This window comes from Gallus gallus, chromosome 1 (assembly GCF_016699485.2).
Source record: "Gallus gallus isolate bGalGal1 chromosome 1, bGalGal1.mat.broiler.GRCg7b, whole genome shotgun sequence".
NCBI lineage: Eukaryota > Metazoa > Chordata > Aves > Galliformes > Phasianidae > Gallus > Gallus gallus.
In genome coordinates, this window is record NC_052532.1 from 182,960,273 (window position 1) to 182,987,996 (window position 27,724).

Genomic DNA, 27,724 nt, shown 5'->3' on the forward strand with positions numbered 1-27,724 from the left:
CACAGACCTAGTTTTTCTGGGAAGACTCGTAAATTTTTAACAGAAATTCAATTCATATCTCTGGGGCAAACCTTGAACATTTGTAGCAGTATTTACTGTGTTCATGAAAAGAAGAAAATCATTTTAATCAAAGAGCACCTACTAGCAAATGAATGTGAACATACAAAACATTTGAAAAGGAAAACTCACTAAAAAGAGCTGAAACAACTTGCAAAGGGCAGATACAACATTGATTTGGTCCTTCATAGTGTTTGAGTCTGTATCTTGCCTTCAGTGGAAGTTCTGTCTCCAGCTGGACACCATCAGGCACATTCTCTAGCCTGCTATGTATAAGGACCGTTCTTGCACCTTCAACCAGTCATACCTCAAATAATGAAATTTATTGTAGAAGAAATACTGGATTGAGTTAAACTTCTATCTGTATTTCCAAATTGAGACTTAAAATCTAATGTGCATAAGAGCCTAACTTTAATACTACCTTTGTAAGATCCTTACACTCTTGAGAAGTTTTAACAGAACAGAAGGTTACTGGTCAGACTTCTCAGTTTTGCAGTGTTCGCCCAGAAGATTCCATAACCAAGTTACAGATAGCCTTTATCCAATGTCCTACCAAAATGACACCTATATTCCTACATCAGCTGAAAAAATGATATTTTCCACCTTAGTATATGAAGATATAGCATTTTTTTTTCTTTTATGACCAAAGACTATACCATCATTTGCAGAACAAAAGACTTTGTTTTGACATTTCTGAAGTTCCAACATGAAAATTTTAACTTTTGGAAACAAGTGGAGTTTGAGCAGATAAAGATGATGGATTATTACACTGAAGTGGAAATTAATAGTCTGTAATGGAACAGTGTCAATAAAATTAAACTGTTTTAAGGCTAATGCTTCTATTGTTGCTGATAGCGATGTGCCTGCACACTGGGAGATTGTGCTCATAAAAAACTTTTCTCTTGTAGCCTTGTTAGTGCTCCTTTGCATATTTGTTGAATTTTTTGCTATTCCCACAGTCTTAACACATTTACTATAGCTGCTATTTTAATCAGAATCATTTTGATAATAATATACTTCTGCTGTGCTCCTTCTCTTCTTTATAGTTTGTAGCACATCCAAACTGCCAGCAACAACTTCTTTCCATCTGGTATGAGAATCTGTCAGGTTTACGGCAGCAGACTATGGCGGTGAAGTTTCTGGTTGTTCTTGCCGTTGCAGTAGGACTGCCATTCCTTTCAATGGCTTACTGGATTGCTCCTTGCAGTAAGGTCGGTTGGTAGAATCTTTTAATGACTTTTTATTAATGTGTATATCATCTGCATGTAGATTCCTGACTGGTAGTGTTGAAACTACTTTCATGATCAAATAGTCCGTGACAACTCTGTTATTTCAACACTGAATTATGAATATAATGGCCTCAGGGATGTATGTTCTGACAATTGTAATTATGATAGGCAACTGTGTGTGTTAAACACAATGTATATTAAGTTAAATAAACATAGTGGAGCAAGAAATGTATTGTAATAACTGTAGTTTATAAACACTGGGTCAAGATATTCTTCATTTAGTTGTTACATTAGTAGTCAAACACTGAGGATCTTCATTTTTTATTGACATAGAGCTAGACTAAGCTTAAGCTGTGTTGACTCATTAACTCAAAGGCAATTTTATCTTTGATGATTAAAAATTAATAGGTAAAAATCATCAAAACATTGATGTCAGAAATTATCGTCATTGATTTTCTAGAAGTCAAGGTGAATGATGCTGGTTTTTCAAGATGATGCTTGTACTCATTATATTCCATGAAGTTCTTAAAGCAGCTGCTCAGCCTCCCCTGCATCCATTTACAACTTGCAGTTGTTTGGATTTGGATGCTACTACTATACATGCTTGAATGATGCATATACTGTGGAAGGCCTTTCTGCTGGAGATGGGTTACAGTCTCTGACCTCTCTAGAAGTTCTTCTGAAACTCTATTTCAGTTAGTCACTATCCATTGCAAATGGACACTGACTGAAGTTTTCCTCTGAGAGCATATTAGAAGGAACAAATGGATCTTACAGGGCACAGTATAACAGCCATTATTTTAGCAGGCCAAATCCAGTGTGCAGATGATTCCAGGGGAAAAGAAAGGTCAGTTGAAGACCCAAGTATTTGCTTTTCATTTTTTCCCTTTTACTTTTCTGTGATAGGAAAAAGTTGGGGCCTCTTTGTTTTGCCATGTTTTTCATTTCTTTCAGTCTGGCCAATAAAAATCAGTAATGTCATTTTCACATTCCTAAGTAGTGAATAGGATTTTTGTGAGTGCTTTGGTCTTAAAATTCACCTTGAAATTCAACATACTTCAGTAATTGTTTTTCAACCATAGCAGTGACTTATCTATTTGTCATTTCCCCTTTTCCGTGATTTATTGGATCTTCAAGCTATCTATCTGAACTGTCATACATTCTATAAAAGCTATTTCAGAGTAGCTTTTTAATGTCAAGTTGCAAGCAAAAACATCCTTTAAGTTTCACTTCATTTGTTGCATTTTAATAATCTCCTGCTGTCATCTGTGTACATGTTTAATTGGTTTTGTTTCATTATATTCTGCAAGTGTAAAATACAGTCTACCTTTTTACCAGTTGTGATTTCTTTTCTAAGATTGTGTCTTAGTTTCAGCTGGTGATCCACTTGGAGGCTCCTCAAAGTATTTATTCTGCTTTTCTAGCTGGTAATTCAGTGTAACAACAGAGATAATTAACCCAAAACTTCTCATATACTATTTAATAGCATGACATTTTGAAAGACTAAAAATTATTTTCAGGTTTATCTGAGACTCTTTATAATGTCCAAGCTGTTCAGCTATAATTAATAATGCAATTTATATTTTTAATGTTATGAATTAATACGTAATTTCTTCAGCCTCTGGCCAAGGTAGAGGATCTGAATTTGACATACAATCTTCTTTAACTGTTCCCAGCCCTTGGGATTGGGATTTTTGAAGTATTAATTTGATCAGTCCCTGTTTATTTCTAAAAGCACATTCTGTGAGTTATACCCATACTTCTTTTGCAGTGTGGCAGGGCAAAAGAAATCAAATTTTGATGTGCATTACATGAGTAGCTGGGAAACTGTCCCAGTAAAAAAGCATTGGCATTATCCCATTTTGTTACCAGGCCTCTTTTCCGTTGTGACACATGTACTACTCAGAGTCCTATTTTATCTTCTCTATAACAATGCCATGCTCTGTAGGGTTGTGTTAATCATTGTTTCTTCAGATATATGGGAGAAACAATGTGAATCGCTGACTCCAGTCCTCAGCAATTTCATGTTACCCCTATACAGGGGGTAGACAGAACCACAGTGTAAGTGTTATATACGGATCTAGAATCATAGTATCTTAAAGTGTCCTGAGTTGGAAGAGACCCATGAGGAACACTGAATACAGCTCCTGACTTCACGCAGGGCAACTGAAACCTCAACCAATGTATAAAACACTCTCCAAAACAAAGACCGTAGCACAAAGAATCAGAAACCTGCAAAAGCACTTAAGTTACAGATTGAGACCATGCCCTTGGTCTCTGCAATGGCAAACAATGCGTTCCGTCAGACCCTCAGTGGAAGTGCATTAAACAGAGTTTAGCTTATAGAAATGTCTCAGTATCCTGAAAGATTATGCTGTGTCTTTATATTTTTTCTCTTTACCTTATTCTTATTTTGTGGCATATATGCTCTCCCTAAGAAGACTGCAAATTTTAAAAGTGCCATTACAAGTATTTCCTGGCTCTCTAAGTAGGAACATCATAATAACTTCCAGGTTTTGTGTAATCACTTCAACTGTAGTCAGTCCTACCTCCAGGGAGTTTTTTGCTATCTATTGTAAAAATACTTTTATGTCTCTTTTGAAAGCAGTGAGGGGCTAGGAGTTCAGTCCTTTAAATTTAGTGGTTTTTAGTCAAGAGTTATATTAATATTACTTCCTTCAATATATATATATTTTTTTTCTCTGGCTGTGACTCTTTCTGGCATCTGTCTCCTAATCTGTCTTCATTTGTAAACACAAATTTAATACATTTAAAAGGGCACCTTTAAGTGTCAACGTACTTTATCATTTTCCAACTCTGCTTTATTCTTTGTTGTTCACAACTGTTCCTTGCTAGCTTGAAATAGAATCTTTTCCCATGATGAACACCTTCTCTCTTTGTAGGAAACACAAAACAATTGGTTGTTGAAGATCATTTCATTAGGCTGAAGAAATGTTTATTTATTTATTTATTTATTTTGAGTGAGAAACATAATGTAAGGAATGGATTTGCAAAATAACATATAAAGGAGAAAGATCAAATTTTGTGCCTGCTAACCTTGACAGTGTTCCTTCAAGAGTATCTTCTTTATATGTATCTACTTTTCTTAATGTGTTTGATACCTTACCATTGCATCCTTATTCTTTCTTTCTATGAAAGTTGATTGTAAAGTCAAAAATATTCTGTTTTTGCTATTGAAAAAGTGTAACAAAAATACTTGAAGTGATAATTTAACTCTTTGCCTTCCTCTCCCTTTTCCTGACCACAGATAGTAATATATTTTGTCTGGGATCTGTGATACTTACTTTCAATTCTTACCATGAGATTTTCGTCACAAGGCTAAAAGAGTATTTTCCTACTGTTGCCAACTAAGTGAACTAGCTAAGACTTTTGCTATTTTTACAGGCACTTTCAAGACATCTCCTCTAGTAAATAACCACTAAAAGTTCAGCCTTGCATAAGTCTGTATGGAACTTTTAGGTTTTTTAGTACTGCACTACACTGTTATGCAGTAGCGCTTAGTCATCGAGAGCAGAGAATGTTTCCATCAAAGGAGTCAGGAAGGATATAAAGACACTACAGAACTATAAACATACCCTCTTGAGGCCTAGTGACATTTTTTAAAAGGGGGAGTAAGTTGAAAAAACTGCAAAATAACCGCCAAATTGTGCATCATGAATGTTAGGAAACAGAATTCTTTAGTCATAATGTGCTCCTGGTGATAATTTAATGCTTTTAGTAAGCGTCAAAATCCCATTTTCTTCATTACCTCATAAAGATCACTGGAATGTACATTTGAAATATATTTAACAACTATAATAAATACTTCTCTTGATTACCTATAATAGACATAAAGATGCCCCAAAAGAATTATAGAATTATTTCAAAACACTGAGCTAGAAACACATATATGGTGAAAGTCAGTAACAAAATTATTCCTCTGGAGACAGCAAATAAGGAGAAAATTTTAAATGTGGTTGTCAGCGTAGAATCATGGTACAATTTCTTTCCAAATCTTTGTTCCTTTCTGTTATTGAAACATATATTTCTCTGTGTTCCTGTTCCTTTTATTCATTTTTCTTATTTTGGAAGAAAGCAATGCAATATCTTTTTGTTTTATAATCTCTCTTACAGCTGGGAAGGATAATGCGTGGACCATTTATGAAGTTTGTAGCCCATGCAGCTTCTTTCACCATTTTTCTTGGTCTACTTGTCATGAATGCAGCTGACAGATTTGATGGCACCAAGCTCCGGCCCAACGAAACTACAGGCAATGTAAAGCAGCTATTTAGAATGAAAACATCCTGTTTCTCATGGATGGAGATGTTAATTATTTCTTGGGTAATAGGTAAAGATTAATTTTTCCTTAAATTTGTCTTGCTGTGATTTCATTGAAGCTAGACTCAAATTAATCCTTTGCTATTAAAGATTAATATACAAATTTGAACAAAGTGAATTTAGTCAAATGGTTGCATTCCCACACTGGCCTCATGTTTCTTACTAGATGTCAGTAGGCCTTTACATGTGCCTTGTTAATCACTAATATTCAGGTAAAGGACTTAGGCAAAAACTGCATGTCTGATATGAATGAATGAATGCAGTTTTATGAATAGCTTATTCATATGAAAGGAAATTATCTACCAGTTTTCTGTTGGTTTGTTTCTTTGAATCACGTTGTGTCAGCATCCATGGGGGAAGATTTCCACATCTGTGGGTCAAGATTGTTGTGTCCAGTTCTCCATTTCTGCTAATATTCTCTCATGTTGCAAGTATTTCCTCAGAATTAATACTACATATAGCTTAATGAATTATTATTTGACTAAAGAGAATCAGAATATAGGCTGCACAGTACCCAGTGGTAGACTTTTTCCATCCAGCATAGGAATGAAGTGTAAGCTATGAAAAGTATTCTGAGCTGACCCATTCAATTCTGTGATGTAGTACTATTTAACAGAAAAAGCTGAGCAGAGTCTCTCGAAAATATTTTAGCTGTCTGATTCAATTTCTTTAATCACTCCCATTTATAAGAAAGTGAGGAAGGAGGACCTGGGGAACTACAGGCTGATGAGCCCCACGTCCGCGCCTGGGAAGATCATGGAACAGATCCTCCTGTAACACACGTTGAGGCACATGAGAGATGAGTAGGTGATCCATGACAGCCAGCATGGCTTCACCAGGGGAAGGTCATGCCTGGCCAATCTAGTGGTCCTCTATGGTGGAGTGACAGCATTAGTGGACAAAGGGAGGGCAACTGATGTCATCTACCTGGACTTGTGCAAGGCCTTTGACATGGTCCCCCACCATATCCTTGTCTCTAAATTGGAGAGATATGGATTTGAAGGAGAGACTATTTGATGGATAAGGAATTGGTTAGAATATCACAGCCATAGAGTTATTATCAGTGACTCTGTCTCCAGGTGGAGGCCAGTGACAAATTAGGTCTTGGACTGTTACTCTTTAGCATCTTTGTCAGTGACATAGATGATGGAATCAAGAGCACCCTCAGCAATTTTGCTGCTGACAGCAAGCTGAGTGGTGCAGTTGACATGGCAGAAGGAAGGAATGCCATCCAGAGGGACCTTGATAAACTCAAAAAGTGCACCTATGTGAAGATAATGAGGTTCAACAAAGCAAAGTGCAAGATTTTGCACTTGGATTGAGTAATCCCAAGTATGTATACAGAGTGAGAGAAGAACTTGACAGTAGCTCTGCTGAGAAGGACTTAGGGGTCCTGGTTGATGAAAAACTTAACACAGGTCAGCAGTGTGTACTTGCAGCCTGGAAGGCCAATGTTATCCTGGGTAGCACTGGAAAAAGGGTGGCCAGATGGACAAGGGAGATGATTGTCCCTCTCTAATCTGTCACTGTGAGGGCCCAGCTTGAGTACTGTATCCAGGTCTGGGGCCAACACAGGAAAGATGCAAAGCTTTTGGAGAGGGTTTAGAGGAGGGCCATGAAGATGATCAGAGGGCTGGAGCACCTCTCTTATAAAGACAGGCTGAAGGAGTTGAGCTTGTTTAGTCTGGAGGAGAAGAGAGGTCTCCCTCTCTCTCTGAGGGAAGACCTCATTGCGACCTTCCAGTATTTAAAGGGAGATAATAAACATGAGGGAAATCAACTTTTTAGATGAGTTGATAGTGATAGGACAACAGGGAATGGTTTTAAAAAAAGGAGGGAAGTGTTAGATTAGATTTCAGGTGGAAGTTTTTCACTGAGAGAGTGGTGAGGTACTAGAACAGATTTCCCAGAGTCTGTGGATACCCCATCCCTGAAGGTGTTCAAGACCAGATTGGATGGGACCCTGTACAGTCTGATCTAGTACTTGATCTAGTGGCTGGCAGCCCTGCCTGTGGCAGGGGGATTGGAACTTGATGATCTTTGCAGTGCCTTCCAACCCAAGCCATTCTATGATTCTATGATTCCAGTGAGGTTTAGTTGCACAAATGTTTTAAGGATCTAGGTTCTGGTTGTTAATTGAGTAGTATGGGAGAGTTACTTCCAAGCTGAACAAAATCTGTTTCCATTCATGAACTCAGACAATTAAAAGTTTGTGCTTTTATGAGCTCTATCTTTGTTTGAAATTGGAGCTGTTTTTACATCAACTGATTCATATAACCTTAAAAGACATTGACAATTGTTAATTATTTCATCAGATAGCTGTATAAATGAGCATGACTGTGTTTTGCATATATAACACTTAGATTTCCAAATATTCTATAAGTGTTTAAATTTGATAATTAGAGAATAAACAGTTTTTTTTTCCAATTTGAATGTATAGTTTTCTAATTTAATCTATTTATTTTATTTCTGTCATGCAGAATTATTTGCTGACTTATGAAAAATTAATTCAGTGCATACAGATGTAGCATTGAATTTATTTACTATAATTAATATTATATTAAAAAGGATAAAAAGATTTTTCAGCCAATTTGGAAATGCAAAAAAATGGTAATGTTCTAGTTTTGTTTTTTTATTTGCTCAGGAATTCTAAAAATTTAATTCATGATTAAATATTTTTTTCTTGAAAAGGGGAAGGATTTGCTCAATAAAAAGGATGCCAGAAATGATACTATATTCCTACATTTATTTTTTTAGAGCTATTATTTAATAATTAATATTAGGAATCAAACAGATACTTTCCCTGCTCACAAAGCATTGGATCTGATTCCTAGCTGCATGCTCATTTGTCACACAGGGTCCTCTGCAAATGAGAATATGTGAGTTCTGCTACTAGTTCTGCTACAGTTATATGATCATGCCAGAGAATTTCTGCTCTTTCAGTCTCTTTCTGTGTTCATAACAGATGGACAAACTCACTTTCCATTCTTTTATTTGAAAGCTTTTGGAGTAGAATAGGCAAAAACAGTATGAAAGACTGCTATTATTACGCACATGAAGAGGAACTACTGACGTGTATGTGAGTGAACAGGTTCAAAGCTTTTAGTGTCTATTCAAGCTCCCAAAGATCAAAATGGTTTTGATTTGATTGCAACCAAGGCATACCCTGTACATAATAAAATATCCTATAAAATGAACATGAAGTTAAAAGAATACACTACTTTTTCTGTTCTGTTTTACCAGGCATGATATGGTCTGAATGTAAAGAAATTTGGTCCCAAGGTCCAAAGGAATATCTTTTTGAATTATGGAATATGCTTGATTTTGGTATGTTAGCAATTTTTGCAGCATCATTCATAGCAAGGTTTATGGCATTTTGGCACGCGTCCAGAGCCCAGAACTTGGTTGATGCAAATATGAAGGATCTGTCAAGTCCAACACTGGAACCCAACATAAAATACTACACCCTGGGTGAGTTGAATGCATTTGGTTAAAATTTATTGATAGATTTTCTGTTAATTAGTACATTAAGGAAGAAATGGATATTGGGGTGCTAGTCAACAGCTGTCTGAACATGAACCAGCAGTGTTCCGAGGTGGCCAAGGCCACTGGTATTCTGGCTTGTAACAGATACAGCGCAGCTAGCATGAGCAGGGAGGTGATCATCCCTCTGTACTTGGCACTGGCATAGCCATACCTCAAGTTCTGAGTTCAGTTTTGGGACCATCATTACAGGAAAGACACTGAGGCCCTGGAGCATGTCCAGAGAAGGGCAATGAAGCTGTGAAGGGTTTGGAACCCAGATCTTATGGGGAGCAGCTGAGGGAACTGGGATTGTTTAATCTGGAGAAGAGGAGGCTCAGGAGAGACTTTAGTGTTTTCTGCAACTACATGAAAGGAGGTTGAGGTGAGGTGGGGGTCAGTCTCTTCTCCCACATGACTAGTGATAAGACTAGAGGAAATAGGCTCAAGTTGTGCCAGGGTTGGTTTGGGTTGGATGTTAGGAAAAATTTATCCTCTGAAAGAGTGGTCAGGCACTGGAATGGGCTGCCCAGGGAGATGGTTGAATCACTGTCCCTAGAGGTGTTCAAGAAACATGTATATATGGCACTGAAGGACATGGTTTAGTGGATATGGTGATGATGGGTTGCTGGTTGGATTACATGGTCTTAGAGGTCTTTTCCAACCTTGATGATTCTATCATTCTATGATTTTATGATTTTATGATTAGTTCCACAATGTACTTGTTAAAGAAATTTTGACCTGTGCTTCTCTTTCTCGTCCCTAGTGTGCTCATACATCTTGGGAACAATTCTAGATATCAAGCACTGAAATAATCTGAATTCATAAATTTTACATTATTTTAATCCTGATCATTTAATCTTTTCAGTCACACAGTGTTATCCTGCAAACATTTATATTGGAACAACTGAGAATAAGATGTATGCAATTTAATGAAGGGGGAGAACTAGGCAATGAGATGTACTTTTTTTGCCAACGTAAGCAGTGTATCTTTAACTACAGTTGAATACTTTGTTCAGAGACTCTATTATAGTAATATTTTTAATATTTCAATAAGAAATAAACATGTTAGTAAACTTGCTTGTCAAGAAGTTGCAGCTTTATTTTGCACTTGAGCAGCACTGAGCAATTTTTTAAGTGCGTGTGTGTACACTTAAGCCTGCTTGGAGAATATCTCTGTATGGTAAAACTCTTGTCTATGGTAATAATGTATGTATTGTAACAGCCTATTAGGAGACCTGGAAGATATCTGACTACTAACCCATACCGAATCATCTTCCATCTTTGCTTTCACTTATCTGAAAAAACTGAGGTAAAGCTTACACAGCTATGTCTGTTTATAGAGAAAGGGACAGTATTTTTATACAGATAAAAAATACAGATACATCACGTTTATACAGATTTCTAGGCATTTACATTGAGTCACTCAATGAACAAAACAATCTGCACATGTTCACAGGAAGCACACAGCAGTTAAGAAATTGAATGATTGTACTGAGACTTGCTATGTCTAAAACCACAGTCATTCATTTCATTGTCATGACATGTGAATATGGGCAATGCAGTAAGTTCCTTGAAGAAGGACATTTTTGGACATATGGAGGAGATTTTGAAGCATTGTTGCTCAGCATCATTGAGAATGGATAAAATATAAAGCTATTCAAATAATTGACTTGTATTAAATAGTTATTTGTTAGTTAAAAGCTCAGAATAGTACTTTTTCAAGAAGTCAGTGGTTGCCTTCATTTCTGTATAAATCACTTATTTTCTGGCTTCTACAGGAGAATAAACACACAATGACAACATTCTCCTGGGAGGTATGAAATCCATGCCGGATTAACCTCTTCTCTTTCTATGAAGCACAATTGTGAATTGAACTTAAGCCTCCTGAACTTAAGTATCCTGAAGGATATTGCTTTGGGTTCTCATTCTGACATTTTTCTAAAAAGATTTATTTAAGTACAGATTCAAATTTGAATGTTCCCCCACTTCAGATGAATGTTTCCTATCAAATGGCAATACCACTGTTCACTCACTCATAGAATTATAGCATTGTAGCATCATAGAATCATGGAATCATAGAATGGCTTGGGTTGAAAAGGACCTTAAATATCATCTAATTCCAACCCTGTGCTGTGGGCAGGGTTGTCACTCAGTGATTCAGAGAGCCTTCAATGAACTTACACAACTGGATTGCTTCAGAAGAAGGGTTTAGTAGAAATGATGATAGAAAAGCTGAACTTAAATTCAGTAACAGATTGGGAAAGTCCAAAACAGTCCAAGAAAGGTACTTTAGTGATCATACAGACTGTTTAAATTGCTTGCCTTTCATTTATAATCAGTGGAGATCTATTAAGTACAGTAAGTGGAGCCAGTATCCTACCTCTACGTTAATCTTAATCAAGTATCTTCTTTTTACTTTTATTTCTGGTGACATCTTCATGTAAGGCATTCACTGAGACTGTGAAGAGGTGGGCAACCACTACTAGCACTATTTGAGCACTATTGAGTTATACATGGCACACTGAAGCTAGATGAATAACTAAGTATTCACAACTCTTGGTGTCTTCACTTACAGGAGGACACTGGTTTTCTACGTGGTTTTTAAGTTCAAAAGGGTAAAAAATAACTGCTCCTTACTTTTAGTCAGCAAAGTTCTATACTTTTTTTGCTAATGAAAATAGCTGAACACTCATGATGCAATGTACACTAAAGGAAAAAATAAAATGTAGATTGTACCTTGACCACTCCAAATATGCATCGCCCCATTGAATTCAGATCCAATTTGCAATTATTCTGGTTCATTGTTATGCACCTGAAAAGAGCACTTCAGTGAATAGCCTAGGGTGAACTTCATATGCTAACAGAAATTCTCATCTTTCATTTCTAGCCAGAATCAACTGGGATCCGTCTGATCCGCAAATCATATCTGAAGGCCTGTATGCGATTGCAGTAGTGCTGAGTTTCTCCAGAATAGCTTATATCTTACCGGCCAATGAAAGCTTTGGACCCCTGCAAATATCACTTGGCAGAACTGTGAAAGATATCTTCAAGTTCATGGTGATATTTATCATGGTGTTTGTAGCTTTCATGATAGGAATGTTTAATCTCTACTCCTACTATCTGGGAGCAAAACAAAATGAAGCATTTACAACGTAAGTACAACTGATTAAACTTTAATGATTGTGGGCTGTTTTTTAGAGGAAAGATAGTTGATTGCATTGTATATATTACGTTTACTAATTCTTGTATAAGTTTATAATTGTTTTTAAAAATCAATTTATGTTGGATTAAGTAGTTATTTTCTCTCTTGTATGTTAGCGAATGAGCTCTTAATCCTGGGCCTGCAGGACAGATCCTGCTGTAAGGGCAGTCAGCATTACAACTTCAAAGCACAGCATGGTGGCTCCTTGCAGCATGTAGCAGCTGGTTCCTCAGTCAGCTGCCACTGTCCTCTCACTGAAGGAGGCTGATCACTACAGTGTCATACACACTATAAAATACTTCTCATTTAATTCAGTCAGTTCTGTATATTCTTACTGGCCAAAGGTCTAAGCCATCTGTCTCTCCATGGTTTCCTGTGGCAATAGATTGTTCTATCTTGGGAGGAAAAAGTGTACTTTTGTTATCCCATTATTATTTTTTCTTTTCTACCATAAGAAATGGAGTTCTGAATTTACTCTTTCTGTCTCTGAGGACTTATTGTGTGTAAATTTGTTATGACATCTTATTTCTAACTGTGGTTTTAAGATAAATCACTTGAATGAAAACTCATTCTTTTCCACGCCCATTTCATTTTGGACTGTAATGGTATTCAAGCTGTAGCAATTACAAAACATATGCAGCCAAGAAATAAACTTGGACAAGAGGGAAATTTTTTTTACTAATTTTCTTATTATTAGTAGTAAAAGCTCAGCTTCAGGATTTCAGTGTGAAGGACACCTTTTTTGAAAAGTACTGCTTTGCAGTCAGAGAAGCTGACGTCACAGTTTCAGAATACCATTGATATTAATGGTGTAATAATTAATACCAATTATTACCATTACAAACTGTTCATGCAATTATAATGAAGTGTGTAAAGGTTAGTAATTTTTGTTATTTATGTTAACATTACAGGCAAGTATGTAGCATATAGAATGCAGTTGTTTACAATGAATCATTCTAATATTCTTTTGAGGCTGTGCATATAATTCCTTAGCCGAATCAAATTTTTTATTGTCATTCTTAAATATTAGGAATTATATTACATTATAGAACAGCATATACATATCAAATCAAATAGACAACTTTTTCTGCATAATTTTACGGTGGACGAATTGTACATTATGTTAATAGAAAATTTTATACTCTATCTAAAAACAATTGCTGGCAATTTGTACACTAAGGCTCTGCAGTTGTTCAGTAATGTGCATGTGTTCAATTTTTCCTTTCAGTGTTGAAGAAAGTTTCAAGACGTTGTTCTGGGCTATATTTGGACTTTCAGAAGTTAAATCAGTTGTTATCAATTATAAACACAAGTTCATTGAAAATATTGGCTACGTTCTTTATGGAGTCTATAATGTTACCATGGTCATTGTCTTACTGAACATGCTTATTGCCATGATCAACAGCTCATTCCAGGAAATTGAGGTAAAAATTCAGTTTGCTATGAAATAGTTTTACATCTGATTGTCTACATCTCCTGGAAATGCTATCTAGTTGTCATCTTATATAAGAAAAATAACACAGGATTTTGGAATGTATCACTCAAAAATATTAATTCCAATGTTCATTTTTATTATAAAATACCTGGAAATTGCTCAGCTGCTTTTGCTTGAGGAAGTAAGAACTAGACTGGATCAAGGAACTGCTACTGAACTGTCTTAGGGTCTTAAAAAGGATATGCTGTATTGTGCAACTTAGTAAATCTTCCCTACACCTTGTTTGTAGTTACTATTTGAGTAGTGAATAGTGTCCCTCTTGCTGCAAGGATGTTTTCATTCCTATGCCTTGACCTTGCCAGTCTAAAACATACTGTTTCCTTCTTTACTTTAAACAACCATTTCTTTAGTCCTCTGCAGTGAACAAAACTTTGACAAAGTAAACAGCAGAGCTACTGACAATCAGCATGACCCTTTGCATGCCATGCACTAAAAAGATCTAAATGATTATCACTGCTTTGAAAAAAAAAAAAGAAGCATGTCTCCAGAGGCTAGCCCATCCCAGCCTTTTCCAGATGATGCTTTGTGACAAAGCAGCATGCTCAGGTTGTTAGATGCTGATCTGGTCCCAGGATCTGGGCTCTGGCTTGAGGTCACAGCTTAAGCAAGAGCAGCACACGTTCTCTAGGGAGTTTCAGACTTCTCTGACTAAGAGGACCACAGAACAAACAGTCAAGTTCAGAGCAATAAAACCCAGACTGTTATCCATAAGCACTGTAAATGAATAGAAACAGCTTCTAAAACCAGATACAGCTATATTGAGTCATGTCCTTGGGCTTGACCTCATTTCTTTCCGCAGAATGGACTTCTCTTGAACTTTTATCTTGAGCTCTGCAGAGAAGGACCTAGGTGTCCTGGTGGTTTAGAGGCTGACCATGAGCCAGACATGTGACTTCATGGTCAAGGGGTGAATGGGCACAAACCGGAATAAGGGAAGTTCCATCTGAACTTGAAAAACTGTTACTTTGAGGTTGACAGAGCACTGAGACAAGCTTATTGAACAAGCTATGGAGATGCCTTTTCTGGAGATATTTAAAACCAGCCCAGACACCTTCCTCTACAACCTGCTGTAGGGGACTGTCCTTGGAAGGGGGATTAGATTAGGTGGTCTGCAGAGGTTCACTTCCAACTCCTACAATTCTGTGATTTATACAAAGGAGTAAAATAAGTGCTTTGACCATTATAAGTGTTAAACATAAATTGTGATGATGATAGCATACCTGATTTAATCACATTTTTAAGCAAGTGGAAGGAATTCAGGAAGAATCCCCTAATCTTTTATAAGCTCGTGCTTAAAGTCAAAATTATCTTAGTCAAAATTTTGATACTATATACTACTATTTCTTCTTCACAAAGAAAATAATAGATTAAAGAAGACCAGTAAAATAAGAAATCAGCGCTCACTTTCTCATTGAGCGTTTTACATTTATGTTAGCATAGTAAATGAAAAAGAAAAATCCTAAATACAACAGAGTGCCAAGCAAATGACTACTCAGTCAATCCCAAGAGTATGAAGTTGAATGTTGCCATGTTTTTTTCATTAGGCATTGTACTGTGTGTTTTTAAGTTTTAATTCTTATTACTCTTACTCTTAGAGCACGAGCAAAAAGTCTTCATGTTGCTGTAATGCAGAATATTAGCACTCATTCTTCATTAACCTATGTCTAAATCAAAGCTACTTCTTAAATTGCATTATTTTAAATGTATTGATAACAGTTCAGTTATTTATAAGTGATTTTCACATATTATAAACAAGCTCTTGATCTGTTTGAAATTAAATTCAGCAAACTGCATTAAAAGCACACAACATTACCTAGAGCATCTTCAATAGTAAAGATGCTATTAATACATATTAATAGTAATGTTTCTGTTTTTCAGGATGATGCTGATGTAGAATGGAAATTTGCAAGGGCTAAACTTTGGTTTTCTTACTTTGAAGAAGGGAGGACTCTTCCAGTACCCTTCAACTTAGTACCAAGTCCGAAATCTTTGCTGTATCTCTTACTTAGACTCAAAAAATGGATCACTAAACCATTTATGTGCCAAAAGAAAAGCTTCCAGGAAGACGCAGAGATGAACAAGGTAATTTTATAGTACATATACTGACTACTAATTTCAGAAGATAGAAACAAGTTTCCATTGTCAGTGTTGATCATTTTTTTCTGATAAATTTCCTGATCTGCTTCGTCCAGACTGAAATCAGTCACTAGGTACAGGCTGAAATTCTTACTTTGTTTTTTAAAATGAATATTTGTCCACTTCTATAATCAGTTAAGTTCCAAAATAACACTGTAAATGTACAGTTCTTCCTGTTTTCTGTCACAGAATCAGAAAACACTCAGCAGTGTCTGGTCCAACTGCCTCCTCAGTTCTGAGGTCAGACCAGGCTGCTTAGGACTTCATCTAGTCCAGTCTTGAAAATCTCCAAGGACAAAGACAGCACAACCTGTCTGGGCAGTCTTCCATCCAGGATGAACTTCTCTTGTTTCAGGCTGAACAAGCCCAGATTCTTTAGCCTCTTCTGATAGGGAAAGTGATTTAGCCCCCACCATCTCTGTGGTTCTCTCCTAAGCCTGACGGGTGCACTCCAACACTTCTTCTGACACCTGGCCATTGGTAAAGATACTGGGAACCAATAATGAGTGTTGTCCCTCGAGCGTCCGTACTTGTACCAGTAGCATACGATATCTTCATCTATGACAGAGATGGTGGGATCGAGTTCACCCTCAGCAAGTTTGCAGATAACACCAAGGCGAGTGGTGCAGTTGAGATGCAAGAAGGAAGGACCAGAGGGACCTGGGTAGGCTTGGAAAATGGGCACTCATTAAGTTCATAAAGCTGAAGTCCAAAGTCCTGCACCTGGGCCAGAGCAGTTTGCAATGTCAGTACTATCAACAAAGAATAGATTTGAGAGCAGCCCAGCAGAGGACTTGGGGTTACTGGTGGTTGAAAAACTGGAAATGAGCTGACAATATGCGCTTGAAGCCCAGATAGCCAGTAGTGGCCTATGCTGCATCAAAAGAGGCATGGCTAAACCATCCTGATTTATAGATTCACAGATTCTGTGTTAAAAAGTGGGAGCCCCATGACAAGAACCCTTACTACACTCTGAGTAAAACTATCCAGCCAGAGTTTTGCCCACAACATCCTAATGTTGGTAAAAAAGTATTCTGGAGTACAGTGTTAAAACCATAGAATCAAAGAATCTTTTGAGCTGGGAGGGACCCTTAGATGTCATCCAGTTCAACTCCCCTGTGATGAATAGGGACACCTACAGCTGGATCAGGTTGCTCAGAGTCCAGCCTGACCTTAAATCTCTCCAAATGTATCCAAAACCTCTCTGTTCCAGTGCCTCACCACCTTTACTGTATAAACTTCTTGTTTATATCCAATCTAAATCTCCCTTCTTTTAGTTTGAAACCAGTTCCCCTTCCTTCATTTCCCAACACACCCTGCTAAAGAGTCTGTCCCCTTCCTTCTTATAGCCTCCTTTTAAATACAGAAAGGCCACTCTCAGGTCTCCCCAGGGCTGTCTGTTCTCCAGACTGAACAGCCCCAGCTCTCAGCCTGTCCTTGTAGGAGAGATGTTCCATCCCTTGAATCATTTTTTGTGGCTGTTGGACGCACTCCAACAGTTTCATGTCTCTCCTGTACTGAGGACTCTGCATCTGTATGCAGTACTCCAGGTGAGGCCTCACCAGTACAGAGCAGAGAGGCAGGATCACCTCTCTTGCCCTACTGGCCACAGTTCTTTCAATGCAGCCCAGGATATGGTTGGCTCTCTGGGCTGTGAGGGCACACTGCTGGCTCTTGTCCAGCTTGCCATCCCCTGCTACCCCTGTCCTTTTTGGCAGGGCTGTGCTCCATCCTATTGTCCCCCAGTGTGTACTGACAGTGGGGGTGGCCATGAGCCAGGTGAAGGACATTGCACTTGGAGTTGTTGAATTTCATGAGATTCACCTGAGCCCACTGCTCAAGCCTGTAACAATCTTGTTAAAGTAAAGATAGATTACATCCCCCAGCTCTTCCTTCATCTGCAAATCCAGTCATTTTATCAGAGGGCCATCTGGAGTGTCAGGCAGATTTTAGCCTTCATAAATTCACACTTACTGTTCCCAGTAACCATATGCTCCTCCATGTACCCAGAAATGTTCTCCAAGAGGACTCAATCCATTATTTTTCCAGTTACCAAAGTGAGGCTGAGTGGCCTATGGTTGCCGAGATTATCATTTTGGGTTCTTTTGAAGATGAGTTTGACATCTGTCTTTCTTTGGAGACTTCTCCCAGTTTCCATGTTCTTTTTGTCATCTTTGCAAGGACTCCATCTGCTCTCAGCACCCGTGGTTGCAGCGCATAAGATCCAACAAACATGCCTAGGCCAATCTCTCTCAACTTACCCTGACTCAATTCTCATCCTCAGCCAGTTGTTGGAACCCCACATCAAAGCCCTTCACTAAGCACGGTATCCTGGTAGGCCAGTGGTGAAGCCTGAAGGAAGGAAAGTGCCAAGTCCCTCAGCTCTACTTGCGTCCACTGTCACTAACCTCCCTGCTCCACTGAGCCACAGACCCACTTTTTCCCTGTTCAGCCTTTTCCTGCTGTCTCAGCAGTAGAAACTCTTCTCATTGCCCTTGCAGATGTCAGTTTGAGGTGAGTTTTGGCTTTACTAATGCCTCCCTCATGCTTGGGCAGTGTTTTGAATTCCCCTTTCCAGCCTGTCTCTAAGCCTGCTCCCCAAGAAAGCAGTTTGCTTTTATTCTAAAGCATTCTGATATTTGTTTTATACAAGTGTAGTAAAAAGCACTTGAGTTGATTCATAGCTGTATAGCTATAGCTTGTTTAAAGAGTTTATAGTTGGTCTATTTTTCTTGCAGTGGTTTGGAATGAATTAATTGCATTAGGAGAATGTAGGGTTTTAGGTGGAGCTGGAAGTCTAAAGACTAACACTGTTATAACGCATTGTGGAAGAAAAGCTTTGTAAGCAACCAGTGAGACTTAATATGTAGAAAGGTGAGCATATGGCAACAGTCATCCATAAATAAATAAATAAATAAATTTAGAGTTTATTATTTTGGCAGAATTAAATATGTCCTTTATGACACTTTTTAATGTGGGAGAATCACTGTTAAAATAGGCAGCAGACTGAGCAGAGGCCTGTTCAAGGTTAGTAATTTTTGAGATGGTGGCTATAGTTTGGCAGAATGGGGGCCAGTGAAGAAATCACATGCCTCTGTGGGTCCTTAGCCAGTCTGACAAGCACTTCTTTCATAACAGATGAGGAGTAGCAGTGAAAAGAAATTCATTACAGTCCTAGAAGGAAAGCATGGAGCTACAGTGCGCCCCTGGCAAGCCCCTGCCTCTGGTCAAGTTCATAATGGCTTATAAAGGCAAACACAGATGTTACAAACAATGCCACCAAAGGCAGCCTTGTTTTTAATTTCAGATGTCTCATGTGCTACAGGTAAATCTTCTAGCACCTCAAAGATCTTATGGAATATTCTGAGTTTGACGTGACCCACAAAGGTCACTGAGTCCAACTCTTGGCTCCACGCAGCACCATCCAGAAGTCAAACCCTGTGCCTGAGAGCACTGCCCAAATGCTCCTTGAGCTCCAGCAGCCTAAGGCCATGTCCACTGCCCTGGGGAACCTTTTCTGTGCCCAACCACTTTCTGGCGGATAATCTTTTCCCAATCCTCAGCCAGACCCTCCCCTGACACAGCTCCATGCCGTTCCCTCAGCATTTGCTCTAGGTTTTAGTGACTCAGCATTTTCAAAACTTCTCATCAAGCTGCTTGATGAAAGTTGATTTCACCACTGCACTGAATCTCTCAAACTGAGGAAAGATTACATGAGAAGCAAGTTTAAACAAGAACGTTTTTTTCTAAGAGCAATGGCATGTATGCTACACTTCTTTCACACAACACTCCTGGAGGAGACTTACTTTTGTTAGTTTGTACCAGTGGTGTATTTCAATTACCTTTGCTTCACTCTTCAGTTACTCTTGTGCAAATTTTTAATTGATATTTCCAAAAAAACACGTACTAGCTCACTCATTAATGTGACGAGCTGAGTTCATTACAGTAGTAGAAGTTTTTAGGAGAGGAAGAAGCCATAGGCAGGATGCTTAACAAATCAGTGTGAAAATGAAGTTATATGGAAATCTTGGCAGTTTCTGCCACCAAGTGGTCAGTCAGCAGTATACAATCAATGCATAGTGTGTGAAGCACAAATGTGCTTTTTGCAGGGGAAACAAACTCTTCATTTTATTCTACTACATTATTACCAGAAATTGTTCATTAGGACACCAGGAGCTGAAGACACAGGAAGGTGTTTTTTTCTCTTTTATTCTAATAGTAAAGGTGAGACTTGGAAGAATATGTATTAGTTTTCAAACCCTATAAAACTTAGTGATTATACAGTGATGTGCACACACTAGTCAACGTTTTTGTTATAAATCACATCATTTAAGTTACAGCATGTTAGATAAACTTATGTTTCCAATATATATTCAAAGTATTTAAGGTATCTTTATTCAAGCAAGAAAATGCAATATTAGCTTTTTATACATCTTTAATTCAGTTTTCATCTGAATTCAACCTAGAATGTTAGATATAAATAATAATTATTCACTATATATCTCTCTATACACTGTACAGTTGTTTTTGCCTATTTAAAATACATGTAATCCAAAGAAAACCTCCCAGTTCCTCCCTTTCCTACAGCACAATCTGGAAGGGCTTGTTTTAGCCCCTGTGATGGAGTTCTGCACAGGTATGAAGACTACCACAGTAGTTTCGTACACCCAGAACAGAGCTCAACAGTTAATGTTTTATCATACAATATCTGTGCAAGGTAATTTAACTTAATATTGTATTCATATTTATTTTGTCTTATAAGTAATATTTCCATTTCAGCTCGGTCAAAGGAAGCAATCAAGTATAAGAAGTTCTGATGAAATTCACTTAAACAGTTTAAACAATCCTCCAAGACAATATCAGGTAAAAAGCACTTCATTTTTACACCTGGTCAAGAAGCTGTGTAATGAGAAGATCAGACCAACAGCATGAAGGCAGTCTGAATTTATGCTAAACAACACAAATCAAGAACAAATCCATAGACTTTTGTAGGTCAGAAATGAATGCAATAATACAATAAAATGTAAATGTTTGTTTTGTTTGTTTGTTGTTTTGTCTTTGTTGTTTGCCCTTATAGTGCAATATTTTACAGTGTTTGAAAATATTTTTAATTTTAGACACGGGTTGAGTCTTCAACTCCCTCAACTGCACAGCGCAAACTAAGAAAACCTAAAACACAAGGGGGAATGGGAATTGGAATGGTATTAAACTGGGACAGGGGAGATTAATCTAGATATTAGGAGGAAATTTTTCACCCAGAGGGTGGTGACACACTGGAACAAGTTGCCCAATGAGGTTGTGGATGCCCCATCCCTGGAGGCATTCAAGGCCAGGCTGGATGTGGCTCTGAGCAGCCTGGTCTGGTGGTTGGTGACCCTGCACATAGCAGGGGGATTGAAACTCGATGATCATTGTGGTCCTTTTCAACCCAGGCCATTCTATTATTCTATTATTCCAAAAGAAATGCAAGAGATTCCTGATATGTTTGCTGAAGCAGCTTAGCTTATTGTGCCGTGTTTCTATATTCTAATACCTCAACCATGGGAAATATCTTCCAGCCTTTATGTTTTCATTAGTCTCTTTATTTTTTGTCTCCTGATAATCTTACTATCTATCACTGCATCATAATGATACCGGTCATAAAAAAGTGAGAATTTTTGGAATAGACTTGTATAGATGCTGCGTAATAACAACAGTGGTGCAGAGCAAAGAAACCAAGTTTGTTTCTTCAACAAAAAGGTATTGAAAATAGTGTGAAGTAAAGTATTGATACCTTTTCTAACCATAAGGCAAAAACAAGTCGCTTTCTTTGCTCTACTGTCAGGTTATTAGAATAAACAGTAACACATCTGAACTTGCTAGCATGACTGTAATGATGGTCTAGAGCCACTAAACCAGGATGATTCACTTCTCAGCCACCTCTGTTCAGATCCATTCCTGTGGAGACAAACACAAACAAAAAATCCTATATGTATTTTCTATCCTGTAGTGAAAAACAAAAAATATTGTGTTGCCATGGTTTAAACGATATGAAAATATTAAAGCCAAGATAGCTATGCAGAAGTAGTTAGATAGCTTTTTATTTAAGTAATTTAAACTAATGGGAAAAACAGGGCCAGAATTCATCCATCCTAGGAAAGTAAAATTTACATCTAAATTTGCTGATATGGGACACCTGTCTTATTAGTGGAGAGGGTAGTCGTTCACACTGTGTGATTCACTTACAGTTTTAGCTGCCTGAGCTGTACTGCGCTCTCATATTTGCCTTTTGTCTTCATAAAAGCAGTTAAAGGTGACTGCCACAGATATGCATATTTACATTATAAAATTCTGTGTTTGGTTAAATGAGTAATGGCTGAGGTGCTTAAATGACTCTTTTGTGTGTCCCATTTTCTCCAGCATTCATATTAAAAAAGATAATTAGTTATCATACTAAAAATAGATTAAAATAAACATTGCAAAAGATCTTAGAAATTAGCCTGGTTATTCACAGTCGCTATCATCTGGTAGCACTGAAGGCCAGATGTTTTCACCTATGTGGAGATCAAAGCTGCAGCTGTATTAATCATTCTTATAGACTTCAGTAGTGGTCCAATTAGAGCTTTGTGAGTAATAACATTAGGAAGATAATACTTAGTTTTCTAAATTTCATGTGCATACTTGACTTGAATAATAATGTTTACATCCCTCCTTCTAATCTGACAAGTCCTACACTGTGAAAAGTCTGAAAGTAAGAAAAAATAGCATATTTTCGTAGCATAGATGTTGAAATTTTGCAGCAATAAGCAATAAACATTTTTCTTACTTTCTTCTCTGCAGAAAATAATGAAGCGTCTGATTAAAAGATACGTACTGAAAGCTCAGATAGATAAGGAAAGTGACGAAGTCAATGAAGGTGAGTATGTTGATGAATTACATGTTTACCTCTAATCAGAGAACCAAAACAAACTAATTAAAGTGGTTACATATGCCACTTGAAAAAATATTCCCCAAATACTTAGTCCACTTGACGTATTTACAACTGCAAAATGTAAAATTAGCATTACATTGAAGTTAAGGAAGAGATGTGGCTTTCTATTTCTCCTCTCCCATCAGGAAATATCACTACTCTGGCACTGTCTCGTGAAGTGATGCCATGTCTAGTACAGACCATGCACTTCCTGCACTGGGGCTGATTTAATGCAGTGGCTGGTTTGGGGCACTCCCTCCTGTGGCTATGTGTTCTTATTAGGGATATACGCAGGTGGATACACGTACCTTTTTTTTTTTTTTTTTTTTTTTTTCTGCTCTATTATCTGAAAACAGCTGGTGTGTGCACTTAGCAGAGATGTTCACCTTTGTTTGCTCATCTCTGATGCTGGAAAGGCACTTAATGCAGAAAGAAAAGAAGAGGACATCTCTTCTGGGTAGTGAGAGGCCTTGTGGCTAGCCAGGACAATTCAGGCACACAGCCTGAGTGATTTCTCTTACAGTAGAGTAAGTCAGCAACTTGAAGGATCATTAAGGTTTTGTGAACTGATCTGAACTCTCACACTCCCACCTTTGGATTTGTTTATTTCTCGAACTGCTTCTTTGTATTCCTATCCATAACCCAACATTCATCAATGGGCTACGGACACCCACACACTTCTGGTTCAGTGAAGAAACCCAGAGAAAAGCCATGATGACTGAGAGATATATGGCTACATTACTCTGACCTTCTTTTCTTAATAGTATGACCTTTTAATGTCTATTACAGGTGAACTGAAGGAGATTAAACAGGATATTTCAAGTCTCCGATATGAACTCCTTGAGGAAAAATCTCACAATTCAGAAGATCTGGCAGAACTTATAAGGAAACTTGGGGAAAAACTGTCAATCAACTCTAAAGAAGAAAGCAAGAGATAACCAAACATTTAAGAAATGCAACAGAACATTAATCCACTCAAAGCCATATTTCTGTTTTTCTCAAGTCTAGCTCACGTTTCTACTATGGATTCAGAAATTACATCATTCCAATTCTTTATTACAGAAATCACAGTGGCAAATCCTCTGTGTATATGGTAGAGACGAAATACAACTTAATATTTATTTATTCATTACCTGTTGAAGAAATAGTTTTAGAACATTTTAATGTTCAATTTACCTCTTTTAGAATGTGAGTGGAATCTTAATAAGCCCAATCATGAAAGATTAAAAACACAAATCCAAACTTTTTCTACCTTAACTGGTTGTTTTTTCCAAATTTCATTTAATAGACATTCATGCATTTGTTTTAATGAAGCAGAAGAGGAATATTGTAGTCTTTTACATATTTATATCAAAATCTATTTAATTTTTCAAACATTTCCAATTAGCAAAAAAAAAAGGAAAAAAAAGCTAATTGCCTTTCTTAAATATGTGCAGGATATTAAAGTAATTTATTTGAGCACCTCATTGAAAGAGGTAGGTAGCAGAATACTCAAGAGGTCTTCCCTACTTACCTCTATCACTGCTGAGGTGTCCTAGAATATGCTTAGGTTCCAACAGGGGGCGGTGCATTAAGAAGGAAATATTTTTCACCAAGCTTATTGAAGAGCTGTTGCTGAGGCCTGGAGGAAATTCCTTTAATCCAAAACAATTAATCCTGGAGGTTGTATTCTGTTCCAGAATTCCCAAGTTCTGCTTTTATGTCTTGAACTAAAACTCACAAACTGCAAGGATGTTTGAATAAGACTTATTTAAGTTGGGAAATAGTAAAATATTAGATGCAAACCTTCTGAATTCTGGAAATGTTATGCACTGGGGACCACAGTTCCTCACAGTTAAACTTGTTTAAAATGTTGAATTTTTTTCAGATGTATCCACAGCAAAAGAAAACATGTTGTTTCAAAGGCACCAAATCTCATGTTTGGATGTTTTCATCCCCTGTCCTTTCTTTCTTTCTTTTTTTTTTTCTTTTTTTTTTTTTCCCCTGGGCAAATCTCCTGTGCTCTGTTTCTTAGGACTTCATTGGTGAAAAATCTTTTGCACGTCATCATCAGTATCCACCAATGCTTCCACCATGCCCACTTCAGTACTCCCCTGTCTCTGGCTGGAAGAGAGGTAGCATAAGCTGAGTCTGGTTGTCTGTTGCGTGACTTGCCTACTAATACCTACATGCAGAATGTTTTCCGTTTCTCGAAGTGGATGTGCGCTAAATGCCATCCCATTTTTCCCTCAATTAATACAGTAAGTAGGGTTTCCCTCTTCTAACAATCAGCAGTTCTGGGATTGTTATAAGCATTTATTATGTTTTTCTTTAAGCTTGTTTAAAGGAATCAAAAGGGCTGGGAAACATTTTAACACAAACTTCAAGATGCAGAACGCACCTATAAAAACCTTATGCTTAGGAAACAAATCTAGGAATGGCTTGACAGTAATTGCTTTTAAAGTAGCTTTGTGAAACTTATTTATTGTGGAATGTATTGGAATCTTTCCATGTCTCTCTTTTAGACTAGAGGTGTAAAAATGTTGTTTTTAATGGTTGCAGATTAGTTTCCAGCTGAATTTACTGAGAGTCCTTTCTTAAAAAACATTGGTCAAATCACTGTGTATTTTCAGGGGAAAAAAAAAATACTGAATGAGAACTGGTTTTGCAGCCAAGTAGAGATACAGAGAACTGAGGGGTTCTGTCCTGCCTGGAGTGTGGTCAGAGTTGTGCAGGTTGGTCTTCTCAGGCAGTATTAACTATAAGTTCGGGGAACTTCTCAGCCTTATGCTCAGTCCATGAGGTTAGCCACTATTGGAGCATGTGGGACACAGACACAATGAACTCAGGGTTTAGAAACTTACAAGGTCTCTTCTTCTGAGGGAGGAGAGAAGAAATGAGATTTTCAAAGGTACTAGAACAGGCTGCATTACAAACACTGTGTGTGACTGGAAAACTATGACCTACAGAATAGTCAATTTAATAACTTGCCTTTGATAATTTAAAAGCATTACCTCATAACCTGCCATATTTCCTGCAGTAGTCCACAGGGAGTGCTGCAGACTCTGAGATGGCCATGCTGGTTGTACGTCAGCAGAGACGCTCTGGTTTCTGTGTCAGCCACTTTGCAGAAATGAAAGCAGTAGGGGTGGTCTGTGATTGGAAATCAGCATGAAGCTATCTATCTTCACTGTCTTTTGGCTCCTAGAAGGCTTCTGTCCATCTCCTTGAGTCAGGATTGGCCGCTGATTTTGAGTTCCCACATGGATATCTGCGGCCTGGCTTTCTGAAATAGTGAGCACTTTCTACAGCTCCAGTTAATGACCACGTTAGAGACCCCACTGCACAAAGATTTTCCACCTTTACAAAGTCTGTTGACCAGAATTCTGACTTGCAATTACAGTCAAAATTTGCTTTCATTAATTTTTTTTGTTCATTGTCATGTACAATTTGGATTTGCGGCCCAGTGCTGCATGATGGTAAAACCTTCAGTCTCCATAAATGCAGTGTGAGGAAGTGGCACTTAAGAAAATGTGTAAATGTAATTTAAAATCCTGGCACTTTTAAAGTGAAGATTTTTCTTACAGAGACAAAATGGACACTGTGAAATTGTTTAAGCCCAAATTTTGACTTATCTTAAAACTATAGGATCGTGATGTATATATTGTATTTCATGAAAAAAAATACATATGGATTTTTTTAATTCAATGAATATATTTTATATGTAGTTATTACTCATGGAACAATTTGTTAAATATATTTGAAGAGGTCTAATGCCAAATGTAGTGTGACAAACATTGTAGTATTTAAAATGAGCACAATACCAAATATCTAATTTTGATCAAAAATTAAACGTACCAGACTCAAAATACCTTTGTGTTGCATTGTATGATCATGTCGGTCCTTCACTGCCTCATGCAAATACTTCAAATTGCTAGCAGTGCTGCTACTTCTGCTACTACTACTACAAAAGTTTCTGGGAAGGTTCAAAGGTCTTGTCCTACTTCATTAGACCCAAAGTGAAATTAGCCTGCTCTGGCTAATTGTGGCTGATGCTGGATGTTTCTGAAGGACCCTGTATTAAGTAACAGGCTATTTTCATCCTACATGGTTCTACTTCAGGTATCTAATGACAAATGATTGACATAACTTCGCTGAGGAAGTGTTTCCAGACTTTTTTGGGTGAATTATTAGGATAACAAAGTAGTCCTTCTACCTTTAAATCATGTTAATTTTTTGAGCTCATCAATTCACAGCTCCTGCAACAGCAGCTTTCACATCCAAAATTGACCTAATGTGAAAAAGTACTGGCTTTTAACATTTTTTTCCCATTAATATATCTTAAATTTGAATTATGAGACACAGTAAGTAGAATCCATTATCTCCTAGACATCTCTTTGTTTATATGAACATTACACTAAAAATATAGGAGGGCTTAAACTATGAACAGAATAAAATAAGTAAATAAATAAACACAATCAATAAATAATTCTAAGGCAATTCCAAAATTAACACTGCTTTGCACTGGGGTTTCTCCAATTATTTGATTGAAACCAAATCATGCCGAGGTTATATGTCAAAGCGGAACATAGATACTAGAGCGTAATAGTATAATACAAGTTTTGTGCATTCATATTTTTCAGAAATATGTCCTGAGTGAGATATAAAGGATTCCATGCATATATTCAGATATTCCATGTTAAAATCTGCTGTATTTCATCATTTTTGAGAGCACTGACAAGTCAAGCCAATGGTAGCCTACTGGTTTTAGAAGGGGGTTGTATGGAGTCATTTGATATTCTGTGCCATCCATG

General features: G+C 37.4%; 1 protein-coding gene across 3 annotated transcripts in view; it reads left to right on the forward strand.

Moving 5' to 3' along the window:
• TRPC6 (transient receptor potential cation channel subfamily C member 6) overlaps positions 1-26,781 on the forward strand; it is a 95,164-nt gene extending 68,383 nt beyond the window's left edge. For 2 of the 3 annotated variants that reach the window (XM_004938840.5, XM_417184.7), the window contains 9 exons: positions 1,104-1,268; positions 5,421-5,634; positions 8,868-9,095; positions 12,037-12,301; positions 13,580-13,775; positions 15,725-15,928; positions 20,762-20,845; positions 22,802-22,877; positions 23,721-26,781. In XM_004938840.5, coding sequence (XP_004938897.4) covers positions 1,104-1,268; positions 5,421-5,634; positions 8,868-9,095; positions 12,037-12,301; positions 13,580-13,775; positions 15,725-15,928; positions 20,762-20,845; positions 22,802-22,877; positions 23,721-23,869 — 1,581 coding nt within the window. In that variant the 3' untranslated portion in view covers positions 23,870-26,781. The remainder of the gene's footprint in view (positions 1-1,103; positions 1,269-5,420; positions 5,635-8,867; positions 9,096-12,036; positions 12,302-13,579; positions 13,776-15,724; positions 15,929-20,761; positions 20,846-22,801; positions 22,878-23,720) is intronic. The other variant, XM_040650423.2, reaches the window with a different exon arrangement.
• The last annotated feature ends 943 nt before the right edge of the window (positions 26,782-27,724 follow it).